The sequence below is a fragment of the Ranitomeya variabilis genome, chromosome 5, assembly GCF_051348905.1.
Source record: "Ranitomeya variabilis isolate aRanVar5 chromosome 5, aRanVar5.hap1, whole genome shotgun sequence".
In the NCBI taxonomy this organism is placed as follows: domain Eukaryota; kingdom Metazoa; phylum Chordata; class Amphibia; order Anura; family Dendrobatidae; genus Ranitomeya; species Ranitomeya variabilis.
In genome coordinates this window covers 206,837,384-206,864,277 of record NC_135236.1, presented here as the reverse complement: position 1 = coordinate 206,864,277, position 26,894 = coordinate 206,837,384, and the positions used below count along the sequence as shown (strand labels likewise).

Here is a 26,894-nt window from a genome sequence, read left to right as displayed (position 1 = left end):
GAGTATGTACGGTTTGTTTTTTTTTACTTTTACGCTGGTAACCACGGTAAACATCGGGTTACTAAGCGCGGCCCTGCGCTTAGTAACCCGATGTTTACCCTGGTTACCCGGGGACTTCGGCATCGCTCCAGCGCCGTGATTGCACAGTGTGACCGCAGTCTACGACGCTGGAGCGATAATCATACGACGCTGCAACGTCACGAATCGTGCCGTCGTAGCGATCAAAATTGCACTGTGTGACGGTACCCTTAGTTTCACATGTCCCTATGGTCAAATTAATTTCAGTCTTCTCTAGCGGTGCCATCATTTTTGTCCAGGCCATTTTCGTTAGGTTTTTTTCTGCTGAAATTCAATAAATTTAAAGTGAACGTTATTTTTATCAGTTTCAAGTTATTTCAATGACTATGTCGCTTCCGTGACATAGTATGCACCTTCAGCGCATTCAGGGTCAAGCCTAAGACCTCTTCTCCATTAGCACTGGCAGCTTACGCAGAGAAGCAAAGATGGTAGAAAACACAGACTTCTTGTGATACTTACTACTGCGACTGGATCATTGCTTCTGGTTGCTGCAATGCTGAATGCTTTCACATGGGTATTCGCCTCCAGAGCCCTCGCAAATTCTTTCAAGGTGGGAATTGGGATATTCTACAAGGAACAAGACATACAAAGCTTGGGACATAATTCTTCTTGGTCATAAGTATAGCATAGATTGTGCAGCAGTATTAAGCACAAAGTCACTATACAGACATCATAGATCGTTGCCCACATCTCACTTCTATGTCAATATTTGGGTAATATAACAAAAAACAAATTGCTTTAAAAAGATTGTTAGATTACATTTTTTATGTTACCCACCATTCCCAACTGCTAAAAATGGGGGAGCCAGTCACATGGCGCAAGGTGCTTCACATTTATATAGGAAGTAATGGTATTCCGTACACTACTTTCCCTCCAGACGTTAGTCCTCCAGTGTACCTAATGTCAGCAGTGTCATGCTCTTCGGGGGCTGGCTCAACCCTCCCCGGGCAACTGAGCATTTGTGGCATTTACAGTGGTTATCTGGTATAGCAGTATCCATTCAAAGTTTTAACTCTTTGCAAAATTCTTGTGCATTCCCATATGCAATAAATGGGCTTCATCCTTACCACACCTAGGACACAGTGAATTGGGCCCATTTCCCATTTTGTAGAGTAAAGTGGGAGTTCTGTAGATCCTGTAAATCAGGTATAATTGAGTCCCAGCATCTCCCTCACTCAGTGACAACCTGGGAATTGATTCCACGATATTTTCCCACATTACATCAGATTCTGGCCCAATGTCCGCTTCCCATTTGGATTTGGCATTTATCGGGAATTTACATAGGATAGTGGTAAATAATTATATGTACTGGACATTAATCCTACTGAAAGGTTAGCAGATGGAACTATCATAAAATTATCCATCTTCAAGTTTAATTCTTTCATTTATATTGTACAGGCATGGCGATGCTACAAGCATTGATTAAAAAAAGTGAGGAATATTCCGAACGTATCTGTTCTAAACGCAAATACCTCCTGAATTAATAATTGTCTTAATAAATATATGCCCTTGTTCCCCCAATTAGAGAATTCAGTAGGTTTGCACGGTTCTGGTAGGAGTGGATCACGCCACACTGGAGTGAAGTTGGTATTGAAAACCGCACTAAGTACCGCAGTTCTCTCCCTCTGTCCCAAAGCTCATATTTTAAAGAGTGGGTATTGTTTTTCCCCTTTTTTGTATAGCTCAGGGGAGAGGAGCCTCAGGCCTCGGTCATTTACGGCCCTCAATGATCTTTTATCATCCCCCCGAGCAGATTGTTAGGGACTGCACTCTTGGGCAAGGAGCTGTATTTTGATTGCCACCAGCTCATTAATATCTTCTTGCTCTGTTAGTACACACACAGGGTTCACTACTGAACACTGAAGGGCATGCAATGAAAGATTACGTCCAGACACCAGTGCCAGAGTCAGGATGTACTTTGTGGGTGGAGTTTGTACGGCCCCTGAAGGATGGTATAAATATCCAAATGGCCCTTGGCAGAAAAAAAAAAAAAAAAAAAAAAAAAAGATTCCCCACCCCTGGTACAGATTTTCCATGGCTCTAGTATAGACACTAGAGACAGTCATGTTGTATTTTGTAAAACCAAAAAACCAAACATCCATTTATCCCCATACTATCTGACTGTACACAACCATGAAGATGTTGTAGCTGAGGGACCAAAAAGTATATCATGGGAACTTTTTAAATACCGCAATTTCTTGGTAAGTCAGACAACCCCTGTAAAGAAGTGAATGCAAACATGGGACCACAGATGTAATCCGCATGTTTCTGTTGTCCTGGTTGGACTTGAATTCATGTCCCTAATACAGGAAATCTACAGAGCTGCCCTGCATAGCACGTATTTGGCTGTACAGCACAGGTGTATACATAGCCAGCATTACCATGGAGCTACACCTGCACAATACGAGCAGAGAACAGATCACGTATTTCTCATTTGTCACCCGCGTTGTACCTTCTTATACGCACTGTGCTCACACAACACTATGCTTTACACTAGACATTTACTAGAAACTAGACATTGCTTTTCTAACAATGCCACATATAAGCTTCAAGTAGGACAGCTTGTTCCAAATGGCTGGGTGCCACCATTCACCTCACCGTCACAGCCATGTTCACGTCGGACAACATACACTTTTCTACAAGTCCTTAAAAATGAAACTTGTGATATTTTTTTCATCCCAATAAACATATTAAGACAGATGTAATAGTTAAAACTGAGCACATTATAGTCTATTGGCCATCAGAGAAAATGTTGGTGCTGTACCGGGAATCCATGCATCAGCGATGCTTCCTTCAGGCTTGGACTGGGGTACCAGACAACTCTGGACAGGGAACCTTTAGCCTTACCTTTATATTATTGAGGTTCACTTCAACCAAGCGGGGATCATTGCTCTTTATTCTCTTCAGGCTCTCCTCCACATTGGTCGGGTTTGGTGGCTCATCCAACACCGGTCTGATTGGCTCTGCTTTTACTACATCTATAAAATAAACCGTAAATATTGATAAAACAATAGGCGCATACTACAATACATTTGCACAACTTTATTTAGAACTGTGCATTAATGCTTTGGATCTTGGAAAAACTGGTTTCTGTACCAGATCACACTTTCTACAGTCATGTCATTTAGAAAGCAGTTTTTCCTCTTGACAAAACGTCTTTTTTGATGCTGTTAGATATTACCGTATATACTCGAGTATAAGCCGAGATTTTCAGCCCATTTTTTTAGGCTGAAAGTGCCCCCCTCGGCTTATACTTGAGTCATTGTCCCTGGGGGGTCGGCGGGGGAGGGGGAGCTGCGGCTGTCACATACTCACTTGCTCATGGCGAGGTCCATGCATCTCCTATGTTCTCCGGGCGCTGACAGCTTCTTCCAGCGTTGAGCGGTCACATGGTATCGCTCATTACAGCAATGAACATGGACCCGACTCCACTCCCATAGGGGTGGAGCCGCATATTCATTACTGTAATGAGTTGTACCATGTGACCGCTCAACGCTGGAAGAAGCTGCCGGCGCCCGGAGAACCAGGGACACCGCGCCAGGAGCAGGTAAGTATAATGGGAAGGGGGAGCACTGCGCGATAGTCATCTGTCCCACGTTCCAGCGCCGCTCCGTCTTCCTCGTCCTCTGCAGTGACGCTCAGGTCAGAGGGCGCAATGAAGTGGTTAGTCCGCGCCCTCTGCCTGAACGTTTGTGGAGAGGACGCGGAAGATACAGCGGCGCCGGAACGAGGACAGGTGAATATTGCGCAGTGCTTGGGGCCTGAGTGACGAGAGGGGAGTATGTCATTTTTTTATTTTTTTTTAATCACAGCAACAGCATATGGGGCAAATCTCTCGATGGAGCATCTTATGGGGCCATAATCAACGTTTGTGCAGCACTATATGGGGCAAATATCTTTATGGAGCATCTTATGGGGCCATAAACAACGAATGTGCAGCATTATTTGGGGCAAATGTCTCTATGGAGCATCTTATGGGGCCATTATTAACCTTTGTGCAGCATTATATGGGGCATATTTTAATATGGAGCATCTTATGGGGCCCATCATGAACTGTATGGAGCATTATATGGGGCTCCTGATTCAATATGGATATTCAAAAACACTTAACCTACTGATGTCTCAATTAATTTTACTTTTAATGGTATCTATTTTTATTTTTGAAATTTACCGGTAGCTGCTGCATTTCCTACCCTAGGCTTATACTTGAGTCATTAAGTTTTCCCAGTTTTTTTGTGGCAAAATTAGGGGTCTCGGCTTATACTCTGGTCGGCTTATACTCGAGTATATACGGTAATTTATGGTGGCTATATGTGGAATTACTAGGTATTTCTCTATATAGATAGTACCAGTCTACTTTTTTTTAAACACAGTGTTAGAATATGACAGCATCTTACAACTAGCAAGGTACCCTCAGTTTCAATGGATTTCTCACCTACCAGTTTTTTGTTTGTTTGTAAATTCTGGAATTTGTATATGTTTTTTAACATTATTATTTAACATTATTTGTCCTGGCACAAATAGAATAATGAATTTCAAAACAAAAAAGATGAAAGCACATCGCTAGACAAAACACAGGCGCAGTGGCAGTGATGAATTGGGGCCTATATCTTATCTTTTGAGCTCCTCTCAGCTGATTTAGGACTACGTGAAAGTTGAGCTGAATTTTGTGGTCTCCGTTAACGCATTCTTCAGACAGTGCAATCAGACCCAATTGCAAAAACTGATTTTTTAAAAATTCATGCAGCTAATAAAACAAAAAAAGGTTGCCTCTTAATATGTCCCTATCCGTTGTGAAATGTATTAATATAGAGGGAATAATGAATGCATGAGGGCTCTCATCAGAACAGAATCCCATAGTTTTCCATAAATATTCATGGGAACCACCAAAACCTCATTCCAGCAATTTACAAATTAGTACTAACCAGCTAAAAACAATTGTTAGCATTAACCTTAATTATTTTATGGGGGAGATTTAATTTCTGATAATAACATGTCATAGTGCACATGGACAGAAAATTCCAAAAGATCTTTATGTTTCGTTACATCATTTATACATAGATACTCACTGGGAAATCCTTGGCTATCAAACCCATTACTAGTGCTGTTTGGATAAATGCCAGGCATTCCCAAAATGGCTAAAAGGAAAAGAAAAAAAATGGTTAATTATAATGTTTTATCAACATCGTCTCTGCATATCAGAACTAAAACTATCTAAACTGGTTAGGAAGTGTACGAACATGCAACAACCAATAAAGTGATATTTGAAGGGAACCTGACAGCTGATATATGCGGTCCAATCCTGGATGAAGGATGTCCAATCCTGGATGTAGGATGTCAGGCAGGCATGTATGACTCTGAACTGCTGTGTTTCACAGAAAAACATACTATGAAAGCTGCTGGATTCTCTCTACTCGCTGCCCTTGATTGACAGGTCTCTCCTGTTTGCACGTACATGGAGAGACCTGTCATTCAAGGGCAGTGGGCCAGAAGAAGCCGCTGGGGACTGGCCTATAAAACTGGTCTCCAGCAAGGCTCTGCAGTTTTTAAAGTATATTTTTCTCTGAAATGCCACAGAGTAGAATCAAGCAAGCATACATGGCCGAGATCATACAAGCGGTGTCTCATACAAGCTGCCTGTGGATCAGGCGGCATGTATCAGCTGTCAGGTTGACTTAAACAAAGCTAAAAGTTACCATATACACAATGGTCACAAATTTAATTATAGCTAGGAAATAAATATGTATCATCACAAAGATGAGTAGTACAAAGAAAAATGCATGATGCATACAGTGAAACATGTTGGTGGCAGTGGCTTTATGTGGGGCTGCATGGGCATGAGTGCTGCTCATCTTTGTGACGCCATAGAGTTTTGAAGCCATCAGTTCCAAAAACAATTGATCTTGAACTCATCACTCCAGAGTAGAGTCCCAGTAGTCTTCGTATGTTTCAGCATGGGCCCTGACAAATTGTAGGCGGTCTTTTTTTTTGTGCATGGGCTTTAAGAGCGGTTTCCTTTGTGGATGACACACATGCATGCCATTCCTCTGCAGTGCAAGCCGTATTGTGTCACAGGAAACACAGACCCCAACTTGCATGTCTGTTATCTTGTTATCAGAAGTTGCTCCTGTTTAGGTGTTAACTTCCGCGGTCGGTCTGAACGTCTCTGCAAGATGATTGCAGTTACAGCTTTGTAAAATTTGCATCAATTTTGCTACAGTATTCTGACTGGTAATTAATGCTTTGCTGATTTTCTTGTAGCCTTCACCTTTCTTGTGTAGATAAATTATTTTCTCAGATCTGACATTTCTCTTCCATGTGGTGCCATTGCTGATAGCATGACGTCTGCTGGACACCTGTTCAATGAATAATTAGACTTACCTGTGATAGAATTCTGTAGTCTAAACTTTAGCTCTTCTCCCAAGAATTTCATTGGCGTGGAATCATTTTCGCAACATGGCCGTGATTAAAAGTTGGGCGAGCAAACTGACAAATTTTGTTTACAATCAATGGCCCACACTTGTGGTAGTATTTTGTAGTATGGCATCACATACAAAATGTAGATTCTGAAAGGAAACTTAAGATTTTCTGACAAATCTGTTAGGGTGTACTCATTTATGCTGAGCACTATATATACATACACACACACATAGAGCTGGAGACAATATAGATCACAGTCATTATGTGACCATAGCTTTAAGCTGGACGTACACATTAGATCGTTGTCAGCAGATCGGTAGTTTGGCCAAATGCTATTTCTTGTCTTGGTCATGCGTTCCTTTGTTTTGTTTGAAAAAGTCTCTGCCAGACTCATTTTGGCAGTGGTTTATTACCATTAGACAAAACTAATAGCTGTTGAATTTCTATGACCAGATCCTTCTCTCTCCTAACATCACCAGTTGGGTAGAATTGGGAGGCCCCATACAAATTAGATCGTCGGCTGAACCAGGTTTCTGCCAACTTATATCCAACATGTATGCAGACCCCCTAGACCGTGATTACTTAGTTATCTGATGGAATTATACATCGGGAGGATTTCCCAAATCTGTGATAAAAAAGGTCACATGTGCCTCAGGATGCTACTACTTCCTGCATGCGTATGCATGAATGACTACAGTGTACTATGCTAATCCATACAATGAAAAACAAGGAAAGCCAAAATAATATTACACACCCGATGAATGAGGCCGGAAGGTATGTTCAGCTTATGTTCCAGAGGCTTTCACCTAGTGTGAACAGACACTTAGGCTGCTTCCACGACCTCAGGACCACTGACCATCAGCAGGATTTATGCTGCCGTTAGTCTGCTTCATTACACCAGGAATGTGCGCTTGTATGACACCGGCCTTACAGTGTGGCTGGTTTCCTATTAGCAGGCAGCAGTATATGGCGAGTTCAGATGATCTGACCAATAACAGGCACAAGTATTTGACAGCCTATTAAAGTCTATGGATGCTGATCACACCCCACCGACAGTGTGAATCGAGCAGAAGCTGTTAGGTCACATTTGTAGAGTTACCCAACTTTATATAGATTTTCACTGTGAGAGGTTATTAAATCACAGACATGACAGTCATTACCACCAGCCATCCTTGCAATGCTTGCCCAAGTGAAAAAGGGTTTCCAATTTTACAAAAATTATTTTACAGTATCCTTTATCATCAGAAACATGTCTTTCCATGTCATGTGTAGCACCAATATATGGTTGGGTAATTAATGCTTATTGTTATGGCCACTCTTCCAGTAGTAGCTAGTAAGTAGATGTTCTAGTAAGTAGATGTTATAGACATGGCATATATTGTTACAGGCATGACCTACTAACCAGCAAGATCACTCAGCTCCACGTCGGTGGCACTGCTCAAAGCCTCCTCCAATTCCGGATCAAGAGTCATCTTCTCCTCTGCACGGAAATCTTTGGGCATTTGCTTGGGGACAAAAGCTTTCCCTACAATAAAAAATAAAAGTCAGAATTCTGTGTTCTATACATACCAAATCCAATAGTGCAATGACATTTTGGCATCATCTCTGACCAGAAGGTGGCGCTGTCGCCATTCATGTTCTGCATTACCAAACTAATACCATAAGATGACATTTGGGAAACAGATGACTTCCATCAGGACGTTTAGCATAGAGAACACATCCAATAAGCCACAGACTCTAAAATGCTGAGTGATTCCCTTTCACATCAGTGACTGTGTTCTGCAATGGCTCTACGTTTGGATTAGAAACATTTCAGGCTAATTTGATGCAAAACTGGTCCTATTTTAAAGAGGTTGTCCTGGAACATTATATTTTTTTTCTTACTATGGGCCTAAAAACTAACAGGCAGATAGTTGCTAACAGAGTAAATACCTGCCTGGCTTGTTCTAACCGAACAGGCCAGGCTCAGAGTGGTCACCGACGAAAACAGAGAAGCTCGTTTTCCAGGCTGCTCTATCGATAGGGTGTGCCTGCCGTTGTCATGCTGACTGACAGCCGGCTACCCACAGATAGACAACTGACTCCCCACTGCCTATCAGCATGACATCAGAAGTCAGACCCCATTAACAGAGCAGAGTGGATGAGCAGCTACTGCTCTGTCGATGCAACACCACCCAAAGCCACAGAATTGCCGACAGGAGCGATCTATGACCACTCTGTGCCAGCAGAGATCGGCACTCGGCAGAGCTACCTCCCTGTATAGTCCAAGTCCCAAGGAAATATGTTGGCGTCCTAAAAGATCGCTTATTATCAAGGCTCCATTCGCACGCAGATGGAAACCACAACAGCCCCGTGTCACTGCAGTCATTTCACTGCTCCCCTGCACAATCACTGAACGTTTGCAGGGAAACAGCTGGATAATAATGCAGAGCAGCCTAAAGAAATGAACGTCCCCAGGCTAGCAACTGGGTCATGCCCCCTTGCAAAAACCATTAAAATTTGCACCGAATAAAAAGGTCAAAATCTCTGGAACTGTATGGCGGAATAAAAAAATAAAAACAGCATAGCTGAGCTGCGAGAGTTAAATAAGAGCAAAACTATACACTTTTGATCAGGTGACAACTCTTCTTTAATCTTTAAATGAGGTTGTCAATCACTAGTGCAATGCCTTATCAATCTCAAGGTTTGCCCCGTTAAAATAAAAACACCTATACTCCCGTGCCGCACTCTCCCCGCCTAGAAGGGTTTTTAATTTAACGGCGGCAAACATCCATATTGAGAAGGCTTGGCCTAGTAGGGGGCAAACCCTTTAAAGAAAAATTAACAGGCACCCAACTCAGGTGCCATAAAAGTGTGGTTCACCTTTGGGAACAATTTTTTTTTTACGTAAATGAATGTAATTGTCTTGCAATTGGATTTCATTACATATTGTGATCATTTGCCTCCTATAGGGTCTGTATTTCACAGAGTGTTACTGGCTACTGAATGAGTTAACTGAGAATCTGTCAGCTGGCTATCTCTATAATGGACTGACAGGCAGCTTGTAACTCATTCCTGTCTTTTTCAGAGCTCCCTGCTATTATAGCTGGGGTGAGATGTATGGGGGCAAGACACTGTTCAAGCACAAACCACAGTGGTCTTTTCCTCTTGACTCAACAAAGCTGTGCATAAGAAATCCACAAGAATATTCTGTTATCACAAATGTCTCAGGATTCACAATATTGGCATGGCATAGGCAACATTAAAATATGGCGCATACACATTATCGCATTATTAATTGAAATACTGCATAGGACAAATTCTCCATAAACACCGTAGCAGTGACGGATATGGAAAACATTTCCTTTAAACGCTAAAATGTCCTTGATAAATTATCTATTCCAGGTTTACATATGAAAATCAGACATGGATGTGGTTAGTGATATGCAAATAAGGGAAGGGGCCAAACACTGATATGATGCGCTCTCCGGAGACCAGGGGGAGTACTCAGGGAGAACGCCTTCATCACACGGGCCATCATTACGGGGAGGCTGGACATGAGCTGGCGACTCCTGCCACATACGGCATCTCCGCAGGCCACAACGGCTTTCATCTTCGGCACTCCTGGGAGAGGTCACACTGACAGATCCGTCTCCTGATTTTCCACCGTGCACTTTAGCTCTATTGTTTTTCACCACAGGAAGTGGAAATTCACTGCAAATGACTGCAAGTAGAAAAACAGGTAGGACAAAAACAAGAGCAAACTTGCTGGGAAAAAAGCAGTGGTGTAAAAAAAAAAAAAAAAAAAAAAATTTTTACAAAAATCTCCCAAATGGCAATTGTGCAGCCAAAACTTCCCCAACTCCTTATTCCAGATAAGGAGATAGTAGAAAAATAAACACACAACAAAGCTCAAGCTTGTGCCCCCCAGGAAACGGTCAACTTGTGATGGGCACAGGATTAGGGCAAATGTCAGATATGCAAGTGCACAAAGATACTTTATAACAATACATGACCCAATTGCTGACAGTGTGGGAAAATGAGGCTATACCAATGTCTGCGGCATGACCCTGGGAACTACTTTGCATATGCTAGGAAACATTTAACCCATTGTTCATACAAACAGGTCCGTTCAGTTGCGTTAACAGCAGTCTACAGGACCAAGACAACATAAAGCACAGGATGCCAGGAGTAATCAACAACCAACTAACAAGCTGATTTATACGATAGTCGCCAAGGTTGGGAGAAAAAAAATGGCAGAAATCAAGGCAACTATTCGACACAACGTGCCACAAACACTGCCGTCTATAATTTCTTCATCCTAACAGGCTTCATGACACAAGAGCTTAAAAAAAATAAAAAATAAAAAATTGTGATACATTTACTGTCCTTTCTACTTTTTAAATAAATTGGGATTGGTTCCAAAAAGGAAGAAAGATATCAGGTTTTGCTTTATATCTCACCTTCCTCTTGGATCAGACTCCAGTATGGGCAGCAAACATGCTCAGATAGGGGAGTATGTGCCCATACTAACTGTAGAGTGTTACTAGAGCCACAAAACTAAAATACTGCATAAAATGTAAAAAAACGGTAATCACATACCATGGCAATATCGGATGCCAAATATGTTAATAGTTGCTATGATCTTAAAGGGAATCTAGGTTTTTGCAGCTCATTTCAGAGCAGCATGATGTAGGGGCAGAGACACAGATTCCAGCAATGTAACACTTAATGAGATCTAGCAGTCCTCTGAAAACGGAGCTCTGTATGACCCCACCGACACCACTGATTGGCAGCTTTCTGTTTACACCGTGCATACGCAGGAAGCTGCAAATCAGTGAAGGAGGTGGAATTATATAGAGCTCATGATTATGGAAGACTTCATGGCAGATTTCCTACTACTGTAGTGATCATCTCCTGCTGATAAAACAGTGCATTTCAATCAAAACTACATCAAGCAGCACAGTAAGTGATACATCTCTGGAATCACGGTCTCTAGCTCTACATCATGCTGCTCTCAGAGTAGATGTCAAAAACCTGACGACAGCTTCCCTTTAACAGCAGCTAATATGTTCTAAAGAGAAGCTAGTAAAAAAAAATAATAATAATGATAAAACTTGTTTAACTACTGTATTTATTATGAAGTCACTTCCTTTTTCCTCAGTTCCAAGCTACAGTCATTATTTCCTTACAGAGAGTGGTGCCATATAGCAAGGCTATAACGCCTTACGTCAGACAGGGAAGGGTTCAGCGATTAGAGCAAAGTGGCAGCAGCACGGATTTTTGGTGATCGATAGAACACAGAAAGAGGATCTTTGTCTACTGCAGGAATTCCAGGCTGTTACCTGCCAATTTGGTAAACCAAGTGCCACTCCAAATAGGAAAAGGTCTTTAGGACCTAAAATTTTACAATTGGTATAAAGACAATGACAGACAAAGGGAAAGTATAGTAAGAAAATGAAATTGCTAATTATAAAAAAATATATATTCTAACGCTTTATTGGCTTTTTTTTTAAATTTTTTATTTGTTTTACAATTTTACGTTTTCAAAATGGCCACAGAAGACTGCGGCTTCCCGATTTCAGCAGCTCATTTTTATATAGTGACCATCCATGACACTGAAAAGTGCCTGCCGCATAGATTTGTCCCACATAGCCTGGTGCACTCCGCTCGCCTCCCACTGTCCTTTTTGCTTAGATCAGTCTCCGTTTTCTTCTGCTTTCTAGATGGCTGGTCACCATAGCATTAGACTTACCACTACACTTCAAGGACCTGCACCAAGTAGGGTAACTACGCATGAGAAGGATAGTTATTTTTTTATTCCTGGGATGGAGGGTCCTTTTAAGCTTTGTTATGTAGGATTTAATATGACAGCTCTACTGTACTGTTAATAGCAGGACAGGAACACTATATACACAGAGGAGACTGTGCTTCTGGTGAAGGAGCAATACTTCATCGCTCCCTGGAGACTATACTAATGTCTACCATTATGCCTTACTTCAGCTGCCATAAGGCTCATGGAGTCAATACAGATAATGCAGGAAGAATGGGGGTGTTGGCAATGTAGCAGCCATATAAAAAAATACTATACACTAAAGCACTTAGAAAACCATGGAATTTCTCCTGCTATATGAAGGCTGACATTAAGAAAAAAAAAAAAGTTGGCCCTCTCCAACAGGCTACACCTGGCCTGCCAACACCCAGTTATTCAGTTTAGCTTAGTGTCAAGTAGGGGGCAGTAACAGACCCACTATTGCCTATGGTTGGTTATGGTAGAAACTAACTTCTCTGTCTTTTCCCCTTTAGGTGGCGCAACAAAGCGGGAGTGGACAACTCTGTTTTACCCAAATAAGTGATGAAAAGTACCGCCTGTAGTGGTCACCTTCACTCGTCAGGAAAGCCTTGGGCATTATACCTGGGCGCAGTTGGCGATCAGATACCTGGTGAGGATAGTCCTTTGTCTTTTGATTCCAGCCAGCCTGCCCATCAGAGTGGCACACTGCAAGGAGCAGATGGAGCCAGGACTTCCAGGACCACAGGATCAAGCCTCTTCAGGACAGCTGAGCATGTCCCCATCTTGGGTCCCACATTGCCTTGCGGCTCTCACTCTTGCTCCTGGCAATGTACCTTGAGGGTAGGCTCACACTAGCATTTACAAATCAATAAATAGGCCCCATTCTCATCCAGGAGAGGGGGTGATTTAGAATTGTAATGTATCCATAAAAATTGGATGCTATTCTGATGGTTCCGTATGGCATGCGAGTTTTTGCTCACACCTATCAGATTTCATAGTGAAATCGCAGCATGCTCCGATTTTTTTCTCATGACAGCGGAGACAAAATTGACAGGTTGGTATTACTTCGTTGAATAACATTGGTCACAGTGAAATCCCTTTTTCCCCTCTAACTGCACTCGTCCGATTTATACACTAGCTGTCCATGGTTTCCTATTTCCTACAAAAAAGGTTAGGATAAAGATTCTACAGTGAGTACCAAAAATCCTCTTCTGATACCCATAGCAACTAATCCCAGTTCCCATTTTATTTTGTGAATAGTAAACTCTGCTGTGATTGTCGCCAATAGCAACCGAAGAACTTTTCTTTTATAATTCTGCCCCATTACTTCTATTCTACAGACTTAGGATCCAATTACTGAAAATAAAATAAATGACATACCCTGTACATATCGGCCATAATCAATATCTAAAGAAATCTCACAGAATAATTTTAGACAATTCACACACACTGCTGGTGATGGTTGGAATAATGGTTGGCAAACTTCTAGAGACTTGTGTAGGACAGACAAAGACCTGCATGTTATTTCACTCTGCCAAGCTAAACAGTATAATATGGCAGTAGCTAGGATGATATCATTCAGAAACAAGCCAACCCATAATATCAGGTCGCATGAACTGCCTGAACCGTGCACAATAACACTCCCATACGCCTCGCGTTACTCACTAAACACTACGCACCCCTAATAAAGGCACTATGGTGTTTGCTCTTAGCCCTCCTCCCTCAATAAGGAGACATAAGAGAACAGAGACCTTTCTGTTTCACTACAAAGTACATTTACTGTTCAGGGTGATTCAGCGCACACTAATATCCACTTTACTGGAGCAGAGAATTCCCATTCTTATAAAACAAATTATTGTGCATTATTATCCCATATTATCGACCCAATATAAAAAATATACAAATAATTGTGTTAGTGTCCAATTAGCAGTTGAATGAAATGGATGTGACGAATACAGATAATAAAGGGACACTCATTGCCCAAGAACAACCAAAGATGGCCACAGAGGTTAGATTGTTGCTAGCCCAAGGCCATTCCTCGGGACTCCCAGCCTCATACATCGGCATGCCTGGCTGAGCATACATGGCTTGTCAATGGCAAAAGGAACCCTAAGGGGCTTCCGAATGATTTTGGAGAATGGGAATAACATGAAACCTTTAGCACACTTATGTATGGATGCGGTGTTATGGCATTGATGAGTGACCCCCCCCCCAATTATACTTTTTTTTGTAGATCACATTTATTCAGTACATGTTTAGTAGTTTAATAAAAAATCTGGTTCTTAAAACTTTACCAATGAAGGGAGACCGTAATAATACTTTGTAGAGATTTTCCCAGTAATCTGCCATGTAATCCAATAATGTAGTGCGAGTTGCAGAATAGACCTGTGGGGATGGAATGTGTTAGGACCACATCAAAGTGCAGAAAAGCACCGAGCTAAAAAACATGAAGGGGGTATGCAGTCCTGGCAGGGAACACGCGTCCTTGCGGTTTTTGTCCTTACGACTTGTTTTTTGCTAAAATTAGAAAATCTGCATCCACAGCTGTATAAAACAATAGTACTACACTGGTGCCCTGAGGCTACACAGGCCTGTGCTGACACCAGGTTACCCGACATGTTCTGTATACCCGAGCATTGACAGTACTTTACGAGCGAGATGTACAGTATGGACATTTTTGGACAAGTGCAGCAACAAAAACCTGCAACGTTTTCGAACCAATAAGTTTTAAGTGGCCTGGAAAAAAGCTAATGTTGACATCAATAGAAAACAACTCACAATGTTCGACAACAACATTTTCAACACAAAGGCAACCTGTTTTATAAATAAGCGTTACCTACAATAATGGATCTTATACATTATATTCATTGCACTGTACAGTGGAACTTTCCAGGATTTGGGGAAGAAGTACGTCATTGTAATGGTTGATGGGGTTTTCTCATCTTCATTAATAGGTAAAATAGCCAAGTGCTTGTAAAAACTAGTAACTTCACAATTTATGTCTTATTAAAAATCCTTTGCATTCTCAAGAATGGGACAATTTCTACTTCTATTCTGCATGTCTCCTAGCGTAGGTTAGCAGCAACGCTGCAGTTTCAGAGAGGATGGCTATCTAGAATGGAGGCAATGGTGCTATAAAATAAATAATCTAGGCAGCCAGCGTGTATCACTTGCTTTAGATCCAGCCATCTTCAGTTCCCCTACACTTCTCCCACGCTGCAGGGGCAAAGCAGCCTCTGCTAGCCGTGTCGGAGAGCGGTCAGTTTGGGTAAGCGGCAGGACCATACCTCTGCTCCAAGCTGTCAATCTAGAGACCATACACCTAGCAAACAGGAAGCCTGTTTCCAAAATGGGTGGCTTGTCCTTAGGCTAGGAGGATCATTGATCTGTAGGGCCGAGGATACTCAGTCAGCAGCTTGTTCATACAACCGATTGCGATTGTGTGCCCCAATACCAAAGATGCTGCATGAACCTCCCCTATAACCTGAAAGTAAATGGTGTACACTATGAACTTTACTTTCGCACTTGCTCCTAAATGCTCCCTGGAGTTCAGGAGCCGATGCTGTACAAGCTGGTCCTAGCTTAAACAGTAATTTTGCTTGCCCAATAAATAGATAAATGTTACCAAGTCCTGAGGATTCCAGGTGGTTGTCCACTCCTTTGATATGGATGACTGACCTTCATGATAGGTGATCAATATCGAGATAGTGGACATCCTCTTTAGGCCAGATGAGCCAATAATCAATTGTGTATTGGGGACCGTCTGAAAGTCCCTGGCAAGCAGAAGGACCACTGGTTCCATATCAGGTACAGGCTCTGTATGAGGTGTCATGTAGATTTTGGCTGATCTGAGCCGGCATATTTATTGGGGAGCAAGAGGATATAAGCATTTGGCGAACAGGTATCCTATGTGCACTGCCAGGAGGAGGCGTCATAGTATAAGGGGTCATCCTCAGGGGATCTCTCTGACTAATGCAACAGCTAAGATATCAGTATTCAGGAGCCATTGAGACATATTCCCATATGTATACATCTGACCTTCTGAGCGGAAAATATGCAGCATATTACAGGATCAATATACCGAAAGGACAAAATCTCATTCAATTGTCTGCTAAGAAAGTCAGCAATGTAGATTGCCACTGCTAATTAAGCTGCGGGTATGGCCATAAATGTGATGCAAATCCACCACATATAACATAACTTAAAGGGGTTGTCCATTACTAGGACAACATCTTCTTAAATCTGAATGTTTGCACCTAATAAAATAGCTGGTGTCTACACTGGCATTCCCAGGGGTCACGTGACATTGTTGTTACATGCGCCCTGTGCCCAACTAGAGCTGGTGGTCCCTCCCTCCTTCGGAAGTGTAATCAAGATGAAAGGAGAGCCATGTCTGGCCGCACTTCTCCTGACTACTAAATATGTCCAGCGGCGAATGACAGTGACACCTGGGCTGATCAGGCCAGGCTCATGTGACATAAAGGAGCCCGGGAACAAGAGGGGCGACACCGCTGGAACAGAGCTGACACAGGAGGAAAGGTGTTTTTATTTTAATCGGGGGCAAATATTCAGATTGAGAAGAGATTGTCCTCGTAGTGCACAACCCCTTTAAATGGTAGTGACTTGTGGCAGAAAGTAAATTGGGTTAAATGCCTCTCCAATAGGTAAAGTAAAAGGCAAGGAAAAAAAACTAAAACTAAACTAAAAATGGTGAATACTAGCTTCCCTACATTAACCTTCCGGAAAAAAGCTGCTCAAAACAGCTGCTAAATTGTGCAACATTTCAGTAAAATAATATCAATGCAAAGCAGATATCAATAAGGATTTCATGTTTGAACACAGAAAGTCTATTTATCCATCCTTGACATGTGATAATCGATGTGGTGCCCTTATTCTTAAAGGTGTTCTCTAGGCTTGGGACAAAACTCTGCACTCACTCTACATGCGCACTGTCAGGAGTCCTTAGTATCCCCAGTGCAAGTGGGTGGTCACGAGATCCTATGCATGAGATCTGGTTAGGCTTCTTTCACACTTCCGTTTTGAGACGGCCGTCATAATGCGTCGGCGCGACATATCGACGGACGTTGTAAAAAGATTGGCAAACAGATGATCCAGTAAAGTGATGGATCCGTCGAATTCGGTAGTACCTGAACTTTAATGGATAGAGAGAGAGAGATTTGTGTAGAATGAAAAAAAAATCAGGATACGTCTCTGGATTCCAGTGTTTGACGGTCAGGGACCCATCGCTGAGCGATTTTCCGATGTGCAAAAAAAACCAAAACGTTCCTCTGAACGTTTTCTTCACTCGACGGACCGCTATTTTACGACGGATGAAACGGATGGCCATCTGTCACTAATACAAGTCTACGGGAAAAAAACAGAATCCTGCAGAACAATTTGCAGGATCCTGTTTTTTCTAAAATCGACGGATTTCGACGGGAGGAAAAAGACGGAAGTGTGAAAGAGGCCTCACTTGCGGTCCTGTGCCGGCTGGACTCATGTGGTTTCTCTCTATTACTATTTAGAGAATCTGAATGCATTTAGTCAACACGTGACCACAAGTATGCAAATCGCATACCAGCTTGGACGTTAATGCTGGGGAGTCGTGACAGTTTGTGCACTGCACACTGATTCAGCAGTCTGCAGTCACATAGAATGACTGCAGACTCTTCTCCCAAGCCCGGAAAACCCCTTTAAGTGTCTTTACAAGCAGGAACTAACAGTAGTAACAACGATCAGATCTTTTAAGCGTGAGCATGATCTGGTTATGTACCTGCACCCATTATGTCTGCAGGTAAAGGCAAGATCTGCGAGTCAAGACAGAGGGCTTGATTTCAGGCAAGCCCAAAATCAATCACTAGGGCACAAAACACAAACACTACTGTGTTTTGATAGAAACAAGCAGAACTAATTCAAAGCCAACACTGAGAGGACCTCTAGATGACTTTGGAAGTTTAATTTTAATTTTCGTTAATGCCTGTGTCATCAACAAAAGCAATGCTGAAAGCTTCCCTCCTCATATAAATTAAAGCAACTGAAAAAATGCTGAGCAAAGGTTACATCTACACAATAAACACTGTAATAAAACTATGATCCCTGCCTCCTAAACGTGTATATTATGCTTTACATAAAGAAACTCTAGATAAACACACGAACCAGAACTAACGCAGACTACGGCTTACAAAATACACTTTTTAAGCCACACACTAATAAACCGTACATAAAAATACATTCACAAGTCAAGGCTATTCAACTTAGTGAGTAACTACACTTTTAGGATTTTTTCATTAATCAACATTACAAAGCCAAAAAGCCACAAAAATATATTATAAAGTTTCTTCTTAAAGAAAAATCCTACTTTCCCCAATTAACAGTCATTTCTCCCCTCCAATTATCTAACTGCTCAAACTGGTCTTCAGATCTGTCTTCAGGAAAGGACAAAACTACACATAATGCCTATAAAAATCTGAGGAGAGGGGAAAAGGAAGGAATTGGGAGGAGACCCCCAGAGATGTAGCTTTTAATGACTAGAGCCTTCAGAAGGGAAAACCTCAAAAAAAAAACCTCTAAAAGTCATAAAATGGCCAGAAATAATAATTTTGCTCATGTACACAGTAACTTGCTTTGAAAAGTCACCTGAAAGAGCCATATACTTTAAGGTAGAGGATAAACTAAATACGACAATGTTATTTTATTAGTTTCCTTGAAAGAGAATTCCTTTCAGTAGGATCACCCCTTCTAAACCGTCTACATAGGCATGTAAGTCATAGGAAGCTGAATAAAATGATACCTTGATATCTGCAATCCGAAGTTTATTCCAGAGATTTCCGGGTTTTTCTTATATATAAATGAGCTGTTCAGAACTATGGGCGGGACATAGGTCTGTATAAGGATCTGCCTCCAGGAATTATTTTATATGAAAGGTGGAGTTACCAGTGTGAGACATGTAATGACTGACAGTCTGCTCTCCTGATCTACAGGAGTCAGAGAGATTGCAGACTTGAGCCCCGAGCCTGGACAACTACTTTAACACAGGTGGACATGTCAGGAAAGGCGACAGATCTCAATAACTCCTTCACGATATCCGCCATACATGTACGGCACAAGTCAGTAGCGGGTGTAAAGAGCGGGCTCATGCGGTGAGTTCACCCAATTCTCGGCAGGTAATGGTTCTGTGCTATACCCAGGACCTACCTCTAACAAATCACAGGTAGAGCGAAACACCGCCTGCAATTGTTAACCTATTAAATGCCACTGTCAAACTGACAAGTATTAACAGCATGCTGGCATGGGAGTGTGTCATTCCATGCACGGATCGGCGTGCTTCCCAAAAGACTGCGGGTCACTGATGGGTTGCTATAACAGTCAGGGGTCTGTTGAAGTTCTCCATGCATGTCATTACGGAGCTCCCTTAAAATCCAGCCTGTGACCGGGCTTCAAAGGGGACCATGACTTTTACTATATACAGCAATGCTGTAAATAGCACAAACAATCAGACGATCAGAGCTTCAAGTCTCATAAGGGGGACTAGCAAACTGAGAAAAAATAAAAAAAATAAAGTTCAAATCACTCCCTCTCCACCTCCCATTAAAAAAAAATTATATATATATATATATATATATATATATATATATATATATATATATATATATATATTTTTATATATATTTTAATACACCATAACAAAAGCCCGATCAATATATAAAAATAATTAAATCAGATAGGTACACACCATAAACCAATACGAATACTCAATAATACCAAAATTACACTTTTTATTTTTTTGCGGGGATTCGCTGCAATATTACAAAAAAAATGCTGTAACAAGTGATCACAGCTTTAAATCTTTCCCAAAACAGTATCAATAAAGACATTCTCATCCCACAATAAAAAGTAATCCATCACACAGCTCCATCGAACGAAAAATGAAAAACGTTTGGCGTCTCAGAAAATGGTGACAAATCAAAAACAAATTTTGTTTCTTCAAATGTTTTGATTTTTTTTCACCACAAATAATTTTTTTTTTTTTTTAAATGATCTTTTTGTATCTGGATGTTTGTTTTGGGATCGCTGTAATTGTACTGATGAACAATCATATTGCGAAGGGGTTAATGGTTATTACATTTTGCCATAGTGATTTAATGTAAAATATCATGTAAGCCAATGATGATAAAACAGGGATAATTGTGTGCCGCCCCTCACGGCATGGCACAGTGTGCGAGCGTGGCCCCCCCGGCATGGCACAGTGTGCGAGCGTGGCCCCCCCGGCATGGCACAGTGTGCGAGCGTGGCCCCCCGACAAGGCACTCATGTATTGGAGACTTTGTGATCACACTCTGCCTTTATACAGCTTGTCGCAGTATTAGCAGTGATGTCGTAAACTGGATTAGACGGTAATCTGTGCAGGTAAGGGCATCCCTTCTGATTCCATTTATGGAGATGTAATTGGTTTGTAAAAAGGTTTATGGCAGCAGCAATCGCCAGGTCTGACTCAGGTCATGGGCAAGGAACACAAGCAGGGTTAATCAGTTCCCAATACATGCGATTGGCCTGGGTATAGCCTCCAACGCTTGCTGTGCCTATACCTCTTCCCAGGCGATATGTATTACAGCATGCATACATCATTATCTGTGGGGTTTATCGCAGCGAGTTGCTTTTCAGACACTAGAAGGTAAAATACTGCTCTGAATTAAAGCCCTTTTGACTCCATTGTTTTATGTAAAGAAGATATTGCTCCCTAATAGGAAGTCTGCCCATCACAGATAGGGGTACTCCCATGCTGTATATTAATGCAATATCTATGGGATGTGCCATAAAGGTCAATAATGGGACCTGCATATCTCTCTGGATTAGTGCTGCTGTCAGTGGAGAGGTGATTAAAACTCCCATTCATTTGTAGAGGAATTCTGAGCACCTATTCCCCCCCCCCCATATCTCTGTCAGCAGCATGAAACAGGGTTCCAATAGCGAGTCCGGTGGGTCCTGCATCTACTACATACTTAAGCATATACTATACATTAATTGACACGCAACACCTACCCCCTCCTAAAAAAAAAAAAGGAGTCAGTAACTTTCTAGGTCTATTGACTGTCCTAAGAGACACACAGTATATATCCAGCACCTTGCCAAGATGAATGATAATTTAACACTTTACTACCTGTGGAACCCAATATATGGTGTTTGTAGCCTGAAATGCCATCTCATTGGTTTCCATAGTTTTTTCCTTCATAACAGAAAAACATATCTGCTGTACCTTTTTTCTCTCCGGTAAATGGTATATAGTCTTCCCTGTCTTTTTGGGTAAGAGCATCTTTTTCCAAGAACTCCAACAAATGCTCTCTGTCAAAAGCACCGGTGTCTTTCTTTATCGTTTGGTCCTTCTGGCGAAATCCCGCGGGCAGCAGTGCGTTCTGTGATACGGAAAACACAGCAGTTAATAGGATGACTGATGGCCAGTGTGCATTCACAGTAAGAAACCATGCAATGTTAAAAACGCAATGTGTGAACATAGCCTTAAACTCATGTTAGATATAGTACACAGCAGTTTTCCTTTCTGAAGTACCCCACATGTATACATATATTGCAGCTTCGGCACTCATCATTGAGGCGACATTTCATGCCCCAATTCACATTACAAAAAAGTCTGCCAACCCTGACAATTTCAGGTCTCCCAACTCTTCCCTGAAGGAGGTCCTCAGGGGAGATAAGGCTCAGGCAACTGAAATTCAGGCTCCCAATGCTTTTGTTTTCAAGGGAGATAGTCGCTGTGAGAAGTGTCTGGAGCCAAAGGGTTTCTCCTTCTGGTGAGTGACAAACCAGACTCGGCAGGTAAGAGTGAGGAGACTTATAAGCCACGCATGCTCCTCTGGGAAATTAAATATGCAAATTGCCTCTTCAGAGAGGAAGAGTGTCTGGAGGGAACAGAGGTTTCCGACAGGGACTTCTTCCCATCTAGCGACTGAAAACACATGAACACTCGCCGAGCAACCATGTGTATGGGGGAGTTAGGAGACTCATGTCAGCAGACCACCATCTCACGTGTATGGCCAGCTTTATACAGTCTCTACAGTCTCACGTAACATCGATAATAACGCTAACCTCATGATTGCACACACTGGAGGATATGGCTGAGGTAAAAGTTATCAGAGTGGAGACCTCTCGATATGTGAGAAGTTTATGAAAGAAAAAGCCTAATAACTGATGCAACGTAAACCTGGAAAATGGCGCTCAGCATTAAACTGTTAATGTTTTCACCATGTCACTGCGGAGCTTGAATCTCCACAACTCTGGCAGGAAAGCTCCGAGTACAAACCCTGGGGAAAGATTACAATGTTCTACAGGAAATGCAGAACAGAAGCCAAACACACAGCGTTTTCACATGCAGGAGCTCTCAAGGCAAAAGCAAACATCTTAAAGAAATGGAAAAGGCAAACCTAATCTAGGGGGATTGATAATTAGACGGGATACTAAATTCTGGGACAAAAGTAAGCTCCTGTGAGAAAAGTCACCCGAGCCAAAATATTAACACATGCTATGTATAACTTTATGAGTGGCCCGTGAATGTAACAAACCTGAAGCTCTGTATAAACACCAAGCAAGACGCCTGGAAAATAGGAAGAGGTGGAAAAAAGGAAAAGCTTTCCACAGCTGTTTGCTCAGCCAACAGATTGCGCTCACCTATTATGAGCTGAGAAAATAAAGGTACCTTCACACATAACGATTTCGTTAACGATATCATTGCAACGTCACGCTTTTTGGTGACGTAGCAACGATCCTGCTAACGATCTCGTGATGTGTGACAGCGACCAACGATCAGGCCCCTGCTGGGAGATCGTTGGTCGTAGGGAATGATCAGGACCTTTATTTGGTCGCTGATCACCCGCTGTCATCGCTGGATCGGCGTGTGTGATGCCGATCCAGCGATGTGTTCACTTGTAACCAGGGTAAATATCGGGTTACTAAGCGCAGGGCCGCGCTTAGTAACCCGATATTTACCCTGGTTACCATTGTAAAAGTTAAAAAAAAAAAACAAAAAACAGTACATACTCACATTCCGAGGTCTGTCATGTCCCCCGCCGTCAGCTTCCCTGCACTGACTGTCAGCGCGTTCGTAAAGCAGAGCACAGCGGTGACGTCACCGCTGTGCTCTACTTTACGGCCGGCGCCGACAGTCAGTGCGGGAAGCTGACGGCGGGGGACGTGACAGACATCGGAATGTGAGTATGTACTGTCTTTTTTTTTTTTACTTTTACAATGGTAACCAGGGTAAATATCGGGTTACTAAGCGCGGCCCTGCACTTAGTAACCCGATGTTTACCCTGGTTACATGGGGACTTCGGCATAGTTGAAGACAGTTTCAACGATGCCGAAGTCGTTCCCCTGATCGTTGGTCGCTGGAGAGAGCTGTCTGTGTGACTGCTCCCCAGCGACCACACAACGACTTACCAACGATCACGGCCAGGTCGTATCGCTGGTCGTGATCGTTGGTAAGTCGTTTAGTGTAACGGTACCCTAAGACAAAAGCAAATCCTTACAAGTCTGATGTTGGTTTGTAGAAGATGTCAAAGGAGATATCAGACAATGGATATGTGACCAAGGAGGACCTCTCACCAATCACTCGTCATCGGAGACCCCGCGTTCGGAAGATGATCCGCCATATTACAGACTGTACGCAGCTCGTCCTTGTAAATTCTGATACAATTCTACTAGCAGAATGTGACTTAGGACAGACATTTGTCTTTCAGTATAAAACAATGTCCAATACAATTCTATTCTCACCTCTGGGTCCATCTCCTCCAGGACATTTTCCAGTTGTTTGAGATCAGCTTCCGAGAGGTTTCCAAGCAGTTCATCATCATCCATGTCCCTGTACTTGTCCAAATCCTTCCGATAGGCCATAGTCATTGCTTCAGCTACGTGTTGGGTGTACACAACACCCGGCTGCTATTGTATTTCTTCTTAATATAGTTTCTTTAACACTAGAAGATACAAACATGAAAATGTAGAAATGTACTTACTTGTAATGTGTCGTAAAATATATTGCACGGCCTAAATGTCTGACGTGAAAGAAAAATTATGGGATTTCACATGCACCTTTAACTACTTGGACAGTGATGTGCTGGTCGCTACTTGGCATCAGACATGTCTCGCGTTACAAGGCAGCCATCCATTTAAATAACTGGCATGACATGCTACCTTTCTCTTGCAACAACCTACGCATGGTTTCTCTAAGTGATCTCATCTGATTGCGAGGGGTCGGAGAAGCCAGACTCGTGGTGGTCAGCTGTTCACTGAACTAACAGCTTTTTTTAAAAAGGGGTTTATGGAGATAAGTCCCTTAAGGGTTATTGTTATGTTATGTTATGTTATAAACTGAAGCCAGATCACTAGGATATCCCATCACTTAGGCTATGTGCACACGTTGCGGATTTACTGCGGATCCTCAGCGTTTTTTTCCACGCAGAAACGCTGCAGATCCGCAAGTGTTTTACGGTACAATGTAAATCAAAGGGAAAAAAAATGCTGTGCTAATGGTGCGGAAAATTCCGCACGGAAAATGCTGCGGATTAAAAGAAGGAGCATGTCATTTATTTGTGCGGATCTGCAGAGTTTTTGTACCCATTTCATTATAGAAATCCGCAGGGGTAAAAACGCATGAAATAAGCACAAAATCCACAGTAAATCTGCACAAAATCTGCATAAAAAAAAAACACATCAAATCCGCACCTGCGTTTTCTGCCAAGAGATGCAGAATCCGCACAAAAAATTCCAGAGGCAAATCCATAATGTGCGCACATAGCCTTAATGAAGGCGAGGGTCAGATCGGACTCACAGTGATCCTGAACATCATTGATCAGGAGCACTGGTTTAGTGCAATGTTACTTTCTGGCTAAGTGCACACGTCGCAGAATTTCCGCGGAAATTTCCGCGGAAATTCTGCAACTCCTGCCGCAGGTATATCGCATGCATATTCCTGCTAAACACTAGCATTTTGCAAGCATAATTAGCTTGCAGAATGCTAGCGTTTTCCAAGCGATCTGTAGCATCGCTTGGAAAACTGATTGACAGGTTGGTCACACTTGTCAAACATAGTGTTTGACAAGTGTGACCAACTTTTTACTATTGATGCTGCCTATGCAGCATCAATAGTAAAAAGATATAATGTTAAAAATAATTAAAAAAAATTAAAAAAATGGTTATTCTCACCTTCCGAAGGCCCCCGATCTCCTCAGCGGTGCACGCGGCGGCTTCTGTTCCTATAGATGCTTTGTGTGTAGGACCTGTGATGACATCACGGTCACGTGACCGCGGCGTCATCGCAGGTCCTTCACACAAAGCATCCATGGGAACGGAAGTGGCCGCGTGCACTGCTGAGAGGTGGGAAGACTCCGAGGGTCATCAGAAGGTGAGTATATCACTTTTTTTTTTTTTTTTACAAATTATATGGTGCCCAGTCCGTGGAGGAAAGTCTCCTCTCCTCCACCCTGGGTACCAACCGCACATGATCTGCTTACTTCCCGCATGGTGGGCATAGCCCCATGCGGAAAGTAAGCAGATCAATGCATTCCTAGGTGTGCGGAATCCCCGTGATTCCGCAAATTAATGAACATGTTGCATTTTTTTCAGGAATGCGTTTCCGCTCAGGAAAACAACGCAGCATGTGCACAAAAAATGCGGATTGCGTTCTATTAAATAGGATGCTTAATGTGAGTGTATTTTTCGCGGTTTTATAGCGTTTTTATATAGAAAAAAAAGCGACATGTGCACACAGCCTCAATGTTTCTCTGCATATCTGTGTCCTGGCCACCAGCTGTCCATGCAGGCAGTATAGGCAGGAGTACCATTCTCAAAGTAGATAAGTACTGGAAAGGTAAAGTTCTGAAACCTTCATTTTAAAGAAGCACTTCTCCCATCAAAGGGTTCATCCTCTCAATTTATTGCAATCACCATATTTTATAGTACTGGGTACCTACAATTTCTCATTTTGCCTTTCTACCCAGTGAATTGTTCTCTTGTCTGCTCTATGTAGAAACAGGAAGTCTCTTGTCCATGCATGAATCATTCCCCCCTTAAACCCCTGACCCAGCTGCTCCCTCCTTGTGCCAGAGATGTTTGCAGACTCGAGTCATTCAGGAAAAATTGACCTCATGTTTCTACATAGAGCTTAGAAGGATAATAAAGGTTAATTTTATTTTATATAGTGCCAACAGAATCCACAGCACTTTACAATTAAGCGGGAAATCAGCTAGTCAGTTTTTAATCATGTGATGTGATAGGCCTAATGTAAAACAGAAGAACTAACTGAGTAGAAAGGCAAAATGAGCAATTGTAAGAACACAGTGCTCAGAAATATGAGGACTGCAATATATTAAGAGGGTAGAAATTTTGATGGGAGTGCTTCATTAAGGGGGAGATAATATGCCAGGAGTTGTTTTCTTTCGTCTGCCCACTGAAAACTCATTAACACTCGGCGGAGGGTTAAAAGTTTATGAGTATGGGGGAGTCAGGAGAGTTGGCTTTTGACCAAAATATATGGGCAGCTTTATGATTCAACCAACAGCAATCTCATTTATGTATCATTAAAAAAAAAAAGGCCACAGCGCTGTGACCCCCTGATTCTAAG

The 26,894-nt window shown here is 42.2% G+C and overlaps 1 protein-coding gene across 1 annotated transcript in view; it reads right to left on the bottom strand.

Annotated features, from left to right (window-relative positions):
- Positions 1-26,894, bottom strand: part of LOC143775521 (tropomodulin-3-like) — a 57,347-nt gene that overhangs the window by 6,807 nt on the left and 23,646 nt on the right. Inside the window, exons 2-7 of the mRNA XM_077263756.1 lie at positions 24,050-24,249; positions 21,525-21,681; positions 7,901-8,023; positions 5,148-5,216; positions 2,926-3,056; positions 538-645 (exon numbers count right to left, since the gene is read on the bottom strand). Of these exons, the coding sequence (XP_077119871.1) occupies positions 538-645; positions 2,926-3,056; positions 5,148-5,216; positions 7,901-8,023; positions 21,525-21,681; positions 24,050-24,175 (714 nt within the window). The 5' untranslated portion in view covers positions 24,176-24,249. The remainder of the gene's footprint in view (positions 1-537; positions 646-2,925; positions 3,057-5,147; positions 5,217-7,900; positions 8,024-21,524; positions 21,682-24,049; positions 24,250-26,894) is intronic.